This window comes from Mycetomoellerius zeteki, unplaced genomic scaffold, assembly GCF_001594055.1.
Source record: "Mycetomoellerius zeteki isolate Tzet28-1 unplaced genomic scaffold, Tzet1.0 scaffold114, whole genome shotgun sequence".
Taxonomy (NCBI): domain Eukaryota; kingdom Metazoa; phylum Arthropoda; class Insecta; order Hymenoptera; family Formicidae; genus Mycetomoellerius; species Mycetomoellerius zeteki.
Window position 1 is genome coordinate 957,053 of NW_017256062.1, and position 15,903 is coordinate 972,955.

Sequence of the window (15,903 nt, forward strand, 5' to 3'; positions counted from 1 at the left end):
AAAAAAGATTTACCAAGTGTTGAAATAATTTCAATCAAACGTTCGGTTAATATAACCAAAAATAATTTTACTTTTCTAAATATTTAGTTTACTCAACATTTTATATCTATTATCAGACATCTTTCAGTATACAAAATATTAGTTAATTAGCGCTAATTAATTAATGCAATATTATATGTCAATTGATTTATACAGCTGCTATAGAAATAGCTAACAAATATTTCTCGGAAGAATTATTGTAAACATCTTGTCAATTTTTCTGCGATATGATTTCGTTCAAAGATTCGTGAAATCAAGTCATCCATGCCGATAAATCCGTGCAGTAATACCGTCGAATCGAGGCTGATCAGTGAACTAGAAAAATCCGGCAATACCCTAGTAGTGGAAAGGAGGCAAGGTCGCACAGTGGGGTGGATTACTGTGACCTTATTATCTGGGCACAGCTCACATCAAACCAGAGATACTATAAACCGTGACTTGTATTATTAGACATATTGAAGCTCTCCAGAGACAGCATCCGAATCTTTTTTAGCCATAAAAAGTACAGATACGAAAATACATTTAAATCATAAAAGCGGACATAATTTATGAATACATTATACAACATCTATTATCAAAACCAATTTTAGAGAGAAATGCATGTAATCATTTTATAATCAAGTTATATATCAAATTATACATTTAGGATAAATATTAAGATATTTACGCGGACAAATTTTTCTTCATTAGAAATGCGAGATTGAAAAGAAATTCTATGAATATATAAAATTAATATATTTCTGTAAATTTTTTAAAATTGTGTTTAGAATATGTTATTGTTAATGCGTAACAAAGAATCATTCCAGAACAGAAAATCTGTCAGTCATTAGTTTAATTAACTCATGTATATATGTATATTCTCATGTGAAAGGAACGAAACGATATTTATTATAACTAGGGTTGTTAACGTTACCGTTATTAAATAACGTATTACAGTTATCGTTACTTGCAATAAAAAGTAATACGTTACTCGTTACCGATTGTAAAAGTAACGAAAAAAACCGTTACCTTTTTCGTTACTTTTCAAAAAATAATTATATTTATATAAATATAGCAACATAAGAATAAATCGTTTTTTAATTTATAGTTTTGTTTTATTTTATATTTTATTAGCTTTATTTTATTTTTTATTTTATGAGTTCTTTATTTGGTTTTGATACTTTTGATACATATCAATTTACATTAGAAATAGCAGAATATTTTTTAACTTTGAATTGTAATGGATTTATTTCTCTGCATCTTCAATTTTTTTTTAATAACAATTGTTCAAAATGTCCGTCTATTAGGCGAAGATTCGACAAAACAAGCTCACCAATATTAAAAAGCCTTTCTTTTAAATTATATTCATCCCGAATGCATATTTGATGCACCATGTGAACATAGCACACAAAACTTGATGGAAAAGTGCGGAATAGCGCTGATTGGTTGCTTCAATGATGCATTCTCTATTCTACAGTCCTTTTCCGCACGTATGATTTCACCGTAACACTTGTATATCAACGGAATAACGAGAAAAGTAACGTAAAATTTCGTTACTCGATACTGAAAATTGTAACTTAGTTACCGTTACTGTCATTCGCTAGGAAAAGTAACTAGTTACTCATTCGTTATTAAAAAAAGTAACGAAACCAGTAACTTCGTTACTTTTTTATGTAACGTTAACAACCCTGATTATAACTCACATGAATAGAGTGTAATGAATCATATATATAATTCTTTTATATCTTTTTATTATGTAAAGTCTTTCAAGAACAGGTTTTAGAAATTTCTTTCACCTATGATATTTGAATGAGTAATCGGTTCGAATAAAAAATCGGTTGTTTTTTAAGCATGTACATACATATATTTATTTACTTGAGATTTACTTTATCTTAACTGCTATAAGTTAGCGAAGAAAGCCGTTTTTTCTTCATAAATTTGTAATAAAATTCTATAAAATCCGTTGTCTTGATACGAGCGGAGAAAAAAAAAGATCGCATATACTGCGTTGGGCCCCGGTTATGGTCATTGCGCCAATTCAGTCCGACATCCGTCCACGTCATGCCATGCGCTCGCGTGTGGACAGGCACTTCGTTTTCGCGACTAAATACTCCCGTTAGGGCCACGATTTCATGCCGCTTTACGGAGATAAAGAGGTCGTTCATGTCATGTCGAATTGAGCGTTTTGAAACTTGCTCAAGCGCCGAAGAAATAAGAGATGTTAGAATTCAATAGATAATCGAAGGCATTTTACTTGTCGAAGTATGAAGATATATTATTTGTTGCCTTTGTTTATCTATTTTCTCCAATAATACCGACATCGTGGGATATTGGACGTGATGGTATCGTGACGAAAATTTCTGGGATATTCGAATCCACGAAGATTGACGGAGATGAATGATACGAATCATGAATTGTCAAGTTATACGTTTGTATTGTAGGAAGATATAAAATACCCAGTAAGCAAGAAACAATTTGAAACGTTGCTACAACATCGCTGAAACGTCCCAAAATGTTTCTTGCTTACTTGGTAGAATATGAAAGAATGTAAAAAAAGGAAGTTTGTTTGGAAAAATGCCATGATTCCGTCGTTTGAGAATGTAATTCTGCCATTATCGAATAGTAGATATCTCTAACTCGCGAAAGTTCGGACTTTCATAAATTACAAAGTCATTCGACACAGAGCTCAGCATAGCGCGATTCCTGATTATGGTCACGTGAATTTTGATACGTATATTTGATACTTCCGTGCAGTATGTGTTTAATTACATCTAATTATTTCATTAATTAAGCGAAAATTTAATTAGGCGATACGTAACGTAAATGTTAAATCCTTTCCTAATGGCTAAATCATTAAATTATGTTATTTGATCAAAATAATGAAACGTTCTATAAAGCGTGAGCAATAAAAAGTTTTATATGTATTTATTTCACGTGAATATGGATTAAGTAAATAAAGATACATGATATAGACATACAAAAAAAATAACAAAAGATCAATATGTACGGTACATGCGTTACGAATTCGCGCAAAAACGGTCAGTATTGTTGCGCTGCATTATATCGTTTGCCGTTGCTACGAAATTTCCCATTGTGGCAGGACGTGTACATACCGCACCCGCAGAATTAAAGGGTCAAACTGCCAGCGACGTGCGTGTTCAGGAAAGCGCAGTAATGACCGCACGCGGGCGCACAATAGGCATATGGTATGTTTTCGTTCTGCGAAAAGCGCTAATTTGCCTTATTTTATCGACTCGTGCATGCATCGCGCATTGTTCGCGCTCGTCGCGGCGGAGAGGGATAGTGACACGTCACAGGATGCACGTGCGAGGCTGGCAGCGACGACGGTGCCGCTGGAGGTTGCAGTCAAGGCTGTAGAAAGGCACTGCCGGTTGTATCTCGCGAGCTATACCGAGCGGTCGTCGAACCCGAGCGTGTTCGTCGCCGTTTGCGCAAGGTCGTTTTACTTAGGTTCGTCTTGATCGTCGACCAAGTCGACGCGCTTACGGTGAGAGCAATGAATCGAATAGGTGACCGGAGGTGCTACGATATAAATCATACATAGAGAAAATTGTGTAAGCCTTTGACAGTCAATCCTCTTTGATTAATTTAAAATCGACTTTTTTTATGTTCTTCCGTATGTCGACGCATGTTGTCTAATTAAGATCATTAATCATTTGAATAATTAGATTCGTGGATTAACTGATGGTATACCGATATAAAGTGATGACTATTGAGTCTAACATACGTTTTAAAAATACGTCTTAAAAATTAAGCTCTTTATAAAGAACTAAAATGTAAAACTCGCATAAAAAATAAGATAATCTGAGACATTGTTGTAAAGATTTGATTTAATTTACTTTTTAATTTAATAGAGAGATATAATATAATATTAAATATATAGAAATATATAGAAATTAAAGACTGGGAAATTAGCAGTCTCCCTGAATATTTTCGTTAAAGAAAATTGAACTTTTAATTGGTCAAAGAACGTGTTAAATTAAGCATTGCTGCGATAGATGCGGCATAGGCTCTATAAGTGTTATATATGAAAGCAAATGAAGTAAACTCAACATCGAGAGTTATTTCTATGAAATTAAAGTAGTGTGCTAATTCGAGTTTAGCTAGAGTCTTCTATCGGTGAGCAAGAGAAATTACAAAAAAGATAAAGTTACATGGACAATTATTGCGAAGACCAATAAGTTTGCTCATTATTACATTTAATACATCTCAATTGTTAGGTTTATAAAGTTATCTAATGAGGTTTCGGAGACTGGACGAAAGAAAATACGGCAATTATTCTCGCAAGCAACTCGTCGGAATTAGCGATCAATTTACTCTCTGCAACGAAGAATCTTCGAAGATCGCTAATGCGTTACTTGATTGGTGAGCCGTCATTAATTGTTTCTTCTTGTTCCACATTCGACTTTCCCAGCCTCGTAGTCCCGCTCTCTTCAATTGAACTCTTTTTTCAGGTCGTTTCTTTTGCGTCTATCAGAATTGCGTCTTTCATCAAGACATAGTTATTCTTTGATATTGATATTGAAGTCATAAAAAATGTCGACTGATTATAGAATGGAGAGTAGAGTATATAATAATATATATATATATATATATATATTCAATTAACAAGATTGGTGAATCAAAAGAACCGACTTATATATAAAAATAAAAGAGCGGAATAAAAGAATTACATAAAGATCTAATTTAAAATATAAAAAACATAGGAAGAAATATATTTGAGAATTACATAGGAAAGAAATGAATATCATATTTTTGGAAAGAAAAGAGAATACCATATTTCTTTAGAAAGAGAGGAATACCTGAATTATTATTGTAATTATTATTGTAATCATTTAGGTATGTATAATAAAATGAATATATTATTATACATTTTTTAATCATTTTTGGAGAATTTCAAAAAGATAATATCTGCGATTACACACGTAATGGGAAAAAAAGGATAGATAATTTTTGGCTTCCAAACGACAATTCTTGTCTTTTTATAGCAAAATTACACGCTACTTAATTATTTTTCCGCCATTTTGTGCAAGAAAGCACAATGGCGCAGCCGGAAGAAACTTCCTTTCGTGAGGTTTATATAGGCGTTTCCAACCCACGGTGCAATTCTTTATGGTATTCTATCGTCGATCTCGCTCGTCAAGAAAATCTAGTCTACCATAAAAGTGTGAATTTCTTCTCTCAGTATTTCAAGCTGTCTTCAAATAACGAGCGGTTGTGGAAGTGCACGTTAATAATATCGAATATAGACCACAAAAAGGGATAGTTTCTCGTGACGTTAAATTTCCGTTCGTTAATTCAACGATTTCTCCATACTTCTGTTGTTTTATCTCGATCGATCCGGCGGTAAAGCTCAGAGCACGTAATTTCGTTGCCAAGTTTACCTTTATGTAAGCCCTGTTACACGTGGCGATGCGATTTATATTATACAGTTATAGCATTTGTGGCTTAGCATACTTCATAATACTTATATTATTTTATTATCTCTTGACTAATGATTGCATTAATATATTCCGTTGTTGTTCATGAATAGCGCATACATGGATTAATTCCGTTAGATCTCTCACCATTGACTGTCGTCATAATGCTGTTATCGCGCGTTAACTGTACGTGAACGAACCAGTTACTTTGGATGTACTATTGCGCTACTAAACTGACACTATGTACAGTAGCAGTGGAAAATAATTAAGCAAAGAGATCTCAGCCTTCGTTAAGACTACGAGCGTAACTCCTTCATCATTTACTTGCCTCTTCGCTCGTTTTATCTGTTCGCTCATCTCAGCAAGATAATGAACTTAGCGTGTCTAATATGTCTTCCGATAGAATTCGCGATAGAATCATATGCTTGATGCACAGAAAATTTATAGGCTTCCTGGCAGAATCTCGACTAGACAGCCAATCACATTTTGTCCTGACGGTAAATTATCCCGCCGTTTCACGGTCTGTCGTCGTTTTATCCATTAACCGCTCATTACGTAATCACGTCAGGTGGAGCCTTCGCTTATGCCATTAGCGACGCGAGTCGACTGACGCGAACTGGACTGTCGGCAGGCACAGACTCGATTAACTTGCCACTTGGGGAGAGATCAATCGCGGCCTCGAACTTGACATGCGGCATGATTCGCCTCGCGAGTAAACCCAGTGTCGCTGATTTCTCGGCATTTATTGTTTCTCATGAGGGGAAAAAATCCACTCATATTTATCGAAGAGCATTCCAAGACTACCAAGTTTCCCGCGTGTCTTTACACTTATGAATTCTTTAATCAATTTCTCTCGTCAACCGTTTCCTTAACTTTAATACGCCTTTCTAAACGCTCGATATCCTATGAATTTTCGACATCAAGATTTATTTTTAATTTATATATGTTTTAATTGTGTATTTTTAGTATGAAATTTATTTATAAGTATTACATAATTAATTTTTAATTACTGGATCTACATTCTAAATTAATAAAAATGTAGTTGTAGTAGATACTTTTATCATGGTGGTACTTATTATTGTTTTTTGAGTACCACATTTTTATTAATTTGGAATATAAATAGATCCAGTAAATAAAAATAAATTATTTAATTATGTGATATTTATAAATAAATCTCATAACAAAAATACACGATTAAAAACAATACCTAATAAATTAAAAATAAATTTTGTCGAAAATTCACTATTTACTATATTTTATTGAAAAGAATTCTGTACAAGATTTATTAAAGTCTATTAACATTGATAGAAAGTCTAGCAATATTAGAACATCTTGTATAATTTGGACTAAGTTAGCTATGCATCCCGAGTTTAATACGTGATGTAATCTCAAACTTGTAAAGTAATTACGGGACGTGCTTAACCGGATGTACTTTATTTCGTATTAAATCACATCGCATGTTGATTAATGTAATATTGTTGCATCGTTATCGTTACGTGATTATCTTTCAATATATATGTAAAATATGTTCATTAAAAATTAGTCGAAACGAATCTTTTGCTTTCTGAGTTTTGTACGAAGAATTCAGGAAATTATGACGTCGAGATATACGAACGAAATTTATGACAGTGGCACAGAAGATGTTCGTATCTATGATAAGTTATAAAGCAAGCATGCGAATGTGTACACATGTCGTTACCGTCTTCCGTAAATAACGCTGAGTTTTGTTCACGCGAAAATATGAGTGAATCTGTGATTCGTCATCATTAAAATGCATTGTATAGTATATTTTATGTGAAGATTGTAATATTTATAATATTTATGCTATATTTTATCTTCCTGGTGTCTGATGTTCATGAATTAATTACTGTCACATTTGATATATCATTATGGCTGTTTTCTTTTTAGGAGAGAGCCAACTGACATAAATGTCTTTGTTATTTATTAAATGCTAAGAAGGATACAGCTATGTTTGTATCAATCGTGTCTCCTAAAAGGAAAACAGCCAATTCTTAAAAGGAAACATTGTCAATCGCGGCTAACAATTGAGATTATATATTATGATAAAAATTATAGAAGTAAAAATTATCATACACATAAAAATTATTATAAAATAAATAAAAACAATTCTATTTTATAAAATATATATTTTTTATATTTTTAAAGTTTAAACAAAAAAAAATTTTTTGAATAAATTTTAGGAAATCGCGATTTTTTATAAACTAAAGTCATATTTCCGCAAGCATTGTTCAAACTAAGCACGTCAGTAATTATTTTAATATCAATTATTATTTTATTATAAATAATAATGACAGAATCACAAAATAGTCGTCATCGCGTATGTACATACACAGGATGCTATTAATAATAATTTTATTATTCCTCTTTCGTAAAGTGGACATTTAATTTTCGACTCTCCAAACATCGATTTTACGATTTTGAACATGGCATGAAGGCACAAAGCATAGTGGGCGAATCTATTTATAATCAGTGAAGCGAGAATAAGTGGCACTCATTCTTGTTGCTTCAATTGTTATCCCTGCTTTCATTATTCTTCCCCCTCTGATCTCGGTGATCTGAAACATCCGGGTAAATAGGGCAGAGGGCGAGACGAGTCAAAATTCACCCGGCTACATGGATTATCTCGCCAACATCTTTGGAATAAGGTCATGTCGATTGCTACATGTTTCCTATGCCATTCCGCTTAACCATTGCGGTAATCGTGTATATTGCGTGCAAGATAGAGCATCGAATCCCTTTACAACTAAAGGCGGATTGAACGGATCGGAGTCACAGCAGTCGATAAAGATAATTCCTAGCGGTCGTTTTTATTCAGATGACTCATGACTCACGACTTCAGATGACTCACATACATGCCAAATTTCCATAGGTTTATAATTAAGAATTATGACTATCTAACTATATGCGTGACTAGAAATTGCTAACAATTGCGTGACTAAATGTTTAGTATGTTCTCTGGCATCGTATTTGAACTGGAAATATATGGATTGATTAAACGAAATATATATATAATCTAAGTCATATATTTATAATAAATGTTAGAATTGTGTTCAAACATTTGTTGTTTTCACGATTCAATTAGAGCTAAGTTAATATTCTGCTGAAATAATTTTTTTTTTAAATTATGTAAAAACTTTAATAAATGTGAATGGAATAAAAATTATCATAATGACTTTCATAATAGCTAAAAATATATGTCGTACATAATTTAGAATCTAAAAAAATTTATTTTCGTGTTTCTATTTCCTTCGGTGATAAAATGTATGATTATTCATGCAATATATACATATATATATATATATTTGATCGTAATCGACAGACGTGAAAAGTTCCAACCGTCGGAAGATGAACTTAAATTTTACATGATAACCGAGGCGCCGTCTTCTCTCGCGTGGTTCTCGTAAACTTTGATCGTTTGGAGTACGAGTGTTATCAACATAAGCCGTGATGTTGTTCGGAAAGTAGACACAATCGTAACGTACTGGAAGATATACTCTTCTGGAAAATATTTCACATCGTTAATAAGAATTTTTATGAACATGAATTTTGATCTCAATTTGCTTATAAAATATACATTCTATTAATAACTGAATTTTTATGATTTTACTTTGTTAAAGACGTCCATATTTCTCTTTCTACGTTAGGAATCAAATCAACATTTAACTGTAATCTTTCGTCTGCAATTAATATCTATATTTACTACACACATACATATTATATTATTCAGCATGCCTGCTAATTATTTGCATTCAATAAAGCTATTACATTATAAATGAAATCGATTTATTCGAGTTTTTGTTATTACAAATAACAATGCAAAACGACAAATTAATTATTTGTGTTATAACGTTTTTTACGTTATTTTTTACGCTGTAAATTTTATATTGTAAATTTATACAATGTGCACAGTAAACAGTTATTTTATCACTCGATACGTATAACTTATGTTGTTTGTATATTGCATCATACGTAACGAAAAAAAAGTGATTTTGCCATCTCATTAACTGTTATCACATTGAGAAGAAAAAGTCCTGCAAAATCGCTGGATTGGCCAGTGATTTTTTAGCGGTCGAAGAATACGTTGTTAATATACGATTTGCCAGGCTTTATACAATTTATCATAGAATTGATGTCAGTTCGCAGAGATTATCGAGACTGTTTTGTTGCGCTGTTTTTGGAATGGTTTTTAGGAGAATTCAGTTGTGAATGATTGAGTTTATCGTCCGATGGTTAATTCGCAGCAAAATAGCTACAATTTTCTTTGTGAATTTGAAAGTGAAATAATTCAGGTTAATTAGTGTTAATTCCAGACTGATTAACGTTAATTAATGTATGATTTTATGAAATTAAGAACAGAAGAGGACTATTTCGAGAATAAGTGTGTTTGCACAAAGTTAAATTAAGGTAGATCCGATCTGAAAATTACTTGGAATTTAATTTCAATGAAAAATTTCAATTAAAAGAACAGAAAGAGTAAATACCATCTCTCAAGAGAACTCGTTCATTAATTGGATATACATTTTAAAAGAATGTACGTAAACGCATGTGAAAGTGCACGTGCGAAAAAATATATTTATATAAATGAGACATTAATGTCAGACGTCAAACGCATTGCATCACTGTCGTTCTTGCAGCAGTTTTGTTATTAAAATTTTAAATTATCTCTATTGTTTCCTGCTAATGGCGCAGTTGGACGTCTATTGTTATTATAAGAGATCATCTTGAGAGTGACGAACTACTGCCGATATACATTATTCTGCGTTGTTTCGAATTTATTCATCACAAATATACTGTGTTAGAACTACGAATCCTAACAGTACAGTACAAGATACAGTACAGGCTACAACGCATTCACGTATGTATCCAACATAAATACATTCGTCGTCGTTGCATAATGAAGACAATGTTGTACCATCATCGACCGTATAAATGCTGTCCCGATATTCGAAACAAATTCCCTTTATCGTCTATTCACGTGACTTTAATTAATCTCTCGCTAAGTTGATTATATTTTCTGTGCCATTTTTCTGGTATATTGGATCTAAATGAAGAGCAAAATTGTTTCTCGTATTTGGCTATTGTTTTACAAATTCATTTAATTGATATATTATGTATAATAATACAGAAAAATTGAATCAATAAATTAAGATTATGAATATTGAGGTGGTGATGTAGAATGGTCTAGTAGAATGATTATTTCATCACTCGGGCGGAACCTGCGCCATTTGTCAGATCCAGCGATCCGCAAAGGGTATTCGCGTTAATTACCGCGCCCCTGTGGAGATATCGAGTCGGTTTTCACGTCGAATTAGTAGCTGTACATGATAGTGGCTGATTGATTCAATTACTCCGTCGTGTAAACGCTACAATTTGCTGGGAATGAACCTTCATATAATTTTGTGCTCTAATCGTTTATTATAGTTGAAAAAGTCTGACGTGTTTATGAGGAAGCTATTCTTCCTTATGCAGTTTTGAGGTATAACTAACAAGTAAACCTACCCAAGTGTTACACTCCGATTTTGATAAGTTTTGAGTATTCTAAGTAAGAGACACATATTTTTTATACGTGCCCACACGGTCGTTAAGGGGGTAAAACACCCTCTTGAAAAATATGTTTTTATATTTCTGAGCTAATACCGTCGAAACGATAAAAGATATTAAAAAAAGTTTCAAATGAAAATTTTATGGTTTTTAATGTATTTTATGACAGTTTACTCATATTTTTCGAAAATGTCTTTTTCGAAATCTCCTATCCCCTCAATTTTTGAAAATTTTAAAATTTGTCTTTTAGCAAAACTTATAGTATATTTAACAAATACAACCATGTACGATAAATTGTATTGCGAAGATGCATTTTTTCAGGAATAAGCTAGATATACATATCTTTACATCACTATTCGCGCGCCTCATGTTTGTTTTTTTTAATGTTTCCTTTTATATGAATATATTCTGAAAAATGCGTCTTCGCAATACAACTTTATCATACATGATTGTATTTGTCGTTAAATATGCTGTAAGTTTAGCTGGGAGTTTGTTTGGATAAGACAAATTAAAAAAATTTTCAAAAATTGAGGGAGTAGGGGGACTTAAAAAAAAGACATTTTCGAAAAATATCAGTGAACTGTCATAAAATACATTGAAAATCATAAGACTTTTTTTTGAGACTTTTTTTATCTCTTTTACCATTTCAAGAGTATTAACTCTGAAATATTAAAAACCAATTTTTTTCGAGAGTATAATAAGCTATTCATCATCATTCATCATTCATTCGATAGCGCAACATCTCAAGACGAAACAGAGCCTATCTCTCATGAGGTATTCGTAACAATAGATTTTTTTCCGGAATTAGGTTATTAGCTTAATATCCAACCTTCAGTCTGGGGGATCCATACATATTAGACTGCCAAGGAAAAATGAAAATATTTTTTTTCCTATTTATATTATATATTATTTTCTTATAATATTTTTTTTTTTTCTCGTCAGTCTATATACAGGGTGTTAGTTAAGTATGTTGCCATACTCAACAGAGTGATTCTTTGATTTATTTCAAGTAAAAAAGTCCATATAAACACATGTCCTAAACGGCTTAGTTTCCGAAATAAAAAAATTTACACGTGTAGTAATAATCTGTTTATTTGAAAGAAATACAGCTTGAACTAGTCAAAAACTAATCAAAAACAGAAAAACAAAAACAGGCTTCAGTTCTTCTGATGAAATAAAACAATTAGATGAATTGTTGCAAATGTCCACCTTGCGATTTTGATGAACCGAAACAATTTGGCCCGAAAACGTATGTACAAGCTATCTGACCCGCAGCAACATCAGAACTGAAGTCTATTTTTAATTTTGTGACTTTGACTTTGACTTTGTCACTTTGTTTACGGTTGTGCGAATAGTAACTCACGTGAAGCAAGGCATATTTATGCAGGAAGATATCTCCAACGCAATTTACCGTTTCGTCAAACATTTGCGAACATTCACCTGTATTTCGGAAACTAAGCCGTTTAGGACACATGTTTATATGGGCTTTTTTACTTGAAATAAACCAAAGAATTGCTCTGTTGAGTATGGCAACATACTTAACGAACACCCTATATATATATATATATCCACTGATATATGGAACCTACAGTTTAACGTCGAATCCGAACGGCGCTGGTTATCAAAGATCTCTTAATCACCAGATGGAGTTATTTTTGGCTCCTTAAACGAGAAAAATCGTGTATATGGGTGCAGGTGGGATTGAATCCGGATCTACAGATCGCGAGTCAATCACACCAAGCGGCAAGCCACTCGACGCCTATAATAACATATAAGAGTAATAATATAAGAGATATAATATATAAGAATAACGTACGGACATTGTATAAAGAATACGTATCTCTTACTTTGACCTAGATTACAACATACTCAAAGCTTATCAAAATCGGAGTAACGCTTGGATAGGTTTACTTGTAAGATGTCTGAGTTTGACTTTCAAGAGAAGAATGATGCGTGAGATGTTTAGAGAGTGCGAGATCTATCATATGAGATCTACTTTATGTCATATCTAAAGACATATCTAAGACGAAGTTTTCACATTCTTATTTAAAATATTTTAAATGATAAAAAAATCTCAAGTGATAATCTTTTAAGTATAAGGATTTTTTTATAATGTATAAAATTATAAAATCATTAACTTAAATAAAAAATTATGTTTTTTAATTGCAATTACACTCTTATGTAGATTTTAATAACTAGAATTATTTATTAAAATTGTATTTATTAGGTATATTTTAATTGTTACATTAATGAAAATTAATAATTACAATATATACTTAAGCATTTATTACGAAACAACAAGCAAGTGGCTCAGTGGTCTAGGGGTATGATTCTCGCTTTGGGTGCGAGAGGTCCCGGGTTCAAATCCCGGCTGAGCCCAATTTTTTTTAGTTTTTTTAAATACACTTTTTAATAAATTAAGAGATTAGATATAATTTTATGAAAAATTGAATATAAATTTTTAGAAAGAAATGATTTTTTTAAATTTACTATAATCGTACAATGAATAACATTTGATTGTGAGACAGTGATTAAAGAGACAATGATATTCTCCTCTTTTTTACTTTGAATGCAAAAGTCCATATTCAAATTCCAGCAGAGACCAATTTTTATTTTTTTCTTCTTTATATAGTATTATCGATTATATAATATAAATCATTATTCGTAATAAATGTATTGTATGAATGATACTAATCGTTATCATTAATTCTCTAATTACACAGTTGGCACAAATGGGTTTACATTTAAAATTTTACAAAGAATGTCCGAACCTCGTTTAGTGAGTGATCACTCATCCGCGCAATTTTTGCCAGGGGGAGCCTTTATTACAGCTGTCGTAATTAGTCTCGCTTGTTATTGCAGGACCGGCAGCATGGCAGCCGAAGAGGGAATGCTGGGTGGTGGCCTGGGCGCGAAATTGAAATGCCCGACTCCCATATCGCGATTGAGGGTGGAGAAGATCGAGGGCGGCCTGATGGTGGCCGGCGTGGTAATAGCGGCGAATTGCCAGATTGCCCTTCCAGCGTTTGGCACTCTTTTCATGCTCGTCGGCGCTGTACTCACTGGTTCGTATACATATCTATCTCTTTTGTTTATATTTACGTCTACATTGTTTAGTCAAAGTAATATGCATTATAAATATACAAACGTAGAAAAGCCTCTTACACTCATTTTACGAAATAAATAAAATTTGATATGAAATGCGGACGATTAAAAATGCAACACAAATGTCATAAATTCATCAGAAAATGTCACAAACAAATATGACAAACAGATTATAAATATTATTTATTTTTCTTCTAAATATTCTTGTCAGATTTTCTCTACAAGGATTTTAACTGCGTTGCATAATTTTACGGTTACAATTAGAAGCGCGCTTGTATAAATTATGATATTGCAAAAACATACAGTGTATTGAACAATAGTTCCATCGGCGACTCTTGAATATTCACCGATTCTTTAATTTTTCTTTTTTTTCCCGTTATCTCGTAACACGTTATTTGCATTCGCATTTGCATCTCATGATTGACCTGCAAAATTCGCGATGGCGCTATTCTGACAGTTACGGCTGAGAATTAATGTAGTTTTGGCTGCACAGAATGAACATCATCGATGAAGAAATATCTCAGTTTATTTAAATTTATGATTTCGATAATACATAATTTTTCGCAATGTCAGTTGGCGCTGCGCACAGACGATCTATCATTTTTAGATTTTTAGTTCGGAAGTATCAAATAAATCATATTTATCATTTCAGACTTTTTACTTTTAATTTATGTTACATTTGTTGGATCGTTCGTATATCTATGGAGATATGGAGCATGCGTCACGGCATGATTTAACGGATGAGAATAATTTCAAGCTTTCCATTTCGGAGAAAGTATAGGCTCCGTAATCGCATATGGGTCGCTTAGAAAAGAGAATCAATGTTTACTTTGTTATGAGATATCATAATTATTTGTTATCGTTTATCGAAAAAGCCATATTTTTTATTTGTAATATCTATATAAAGAAATTGCCTGTTAATTCGTGGACAGACTAAGTAAAGAATTGGTCAGAAATTATTATTTATATATATTTTCATCTTTCAATATTATTTATATACAGAAGTTATAGCTTTATCTTTGTAGTAGAGGATAAGTTAATATTTGCGATTATATACATATACAGGATGTTCCATAAAGACCATAATAACGCTTAAGAATAGATTCCTGAGAGTATTTTGAAAATCTTAATACCATAATATGGAGATTGTAATAGTTTTTGAATTATAAGTATTTAAAGTTAGCGAATTATACCGCTTAAAGTTCGCAGATGTATCTACAATACAACGCAAAATGCCAACTATACCTGAACGTGTAAACTTTAGGCGATATATAATTCACTAACTTTAAATGTATAATTTCAAAACTATAGGTATTATAGCCTAATCGATATCTTGGTATTAGAATTTTCGTCTCAAAATGGTCTGAGGAATCTACTCTTAAAAGTAATAGTTATGAACATCCTGTATATATGAAAAATACATTTTTTGCACTAATTTTATATTGGATATTGAAATATTTTTTAGATTAAATAATTTTGCAAACAAAAATAAAAATCTTCTCGTTTTAGAATTCTAAAAATATTTTATTCATTTATGATAATAACGAATGAATAAGTAGAATTGAAATTAAATATATATGGAATAGAGATATATTTTGAACAATGAAATGCATATATTCCGTCAACATGTTGTCGACGCTGGATGTAACGAAGAGATATCTCTCTCAGTACTCGTCGTTACATACTAATCGGACTGAAGCCTCTACTGATATTCTATAAGCGGATTAATTACATAGAGAAGGAAGCCGTATTCAGTCGGCTGAAGCAGTAGTAGAGT

General features: G+C 32.1%; 1 protein-coding gene and 1 non-coding gene across 5 annotated transcripts in view; both read left to right on the forward strand.

The window, feature by feature from the left end:
• The window catches only part of LOC108729162 (uncharacterized), an 81,156-nt gene that overhangs the window by 36,732 nt on the left and 28,521 nt on the right, over window positions 1-15,903 (forward strand). For 3 of the 4 annotated variants that reach the window (XM_018458139.1, XM_018458147.1, XM_018458153.1), the window contains exon 2: window positions 13,884-14,086. In XM_018458139.1, coding sequence (XP_018313641.1) covers window positions 13,884-14,086 — 203 coding nt within the window. Of the gene's footprint in view, window positions 1-9,731; window positions 9,770-13,883; window positions 14,087-15,903 lie in introns of those variants that run through there. The other variant, XM_018458161.1, reaches the window with a different exon arrangement.
• Window positions 13,329-13,400, forward strand: TRNAP-UGG (transfer RNA proline (anticodon UGG)). The gene has a single exon. It is a non-coding gene; the product is annotated as a tRNA-Pro (tRNA).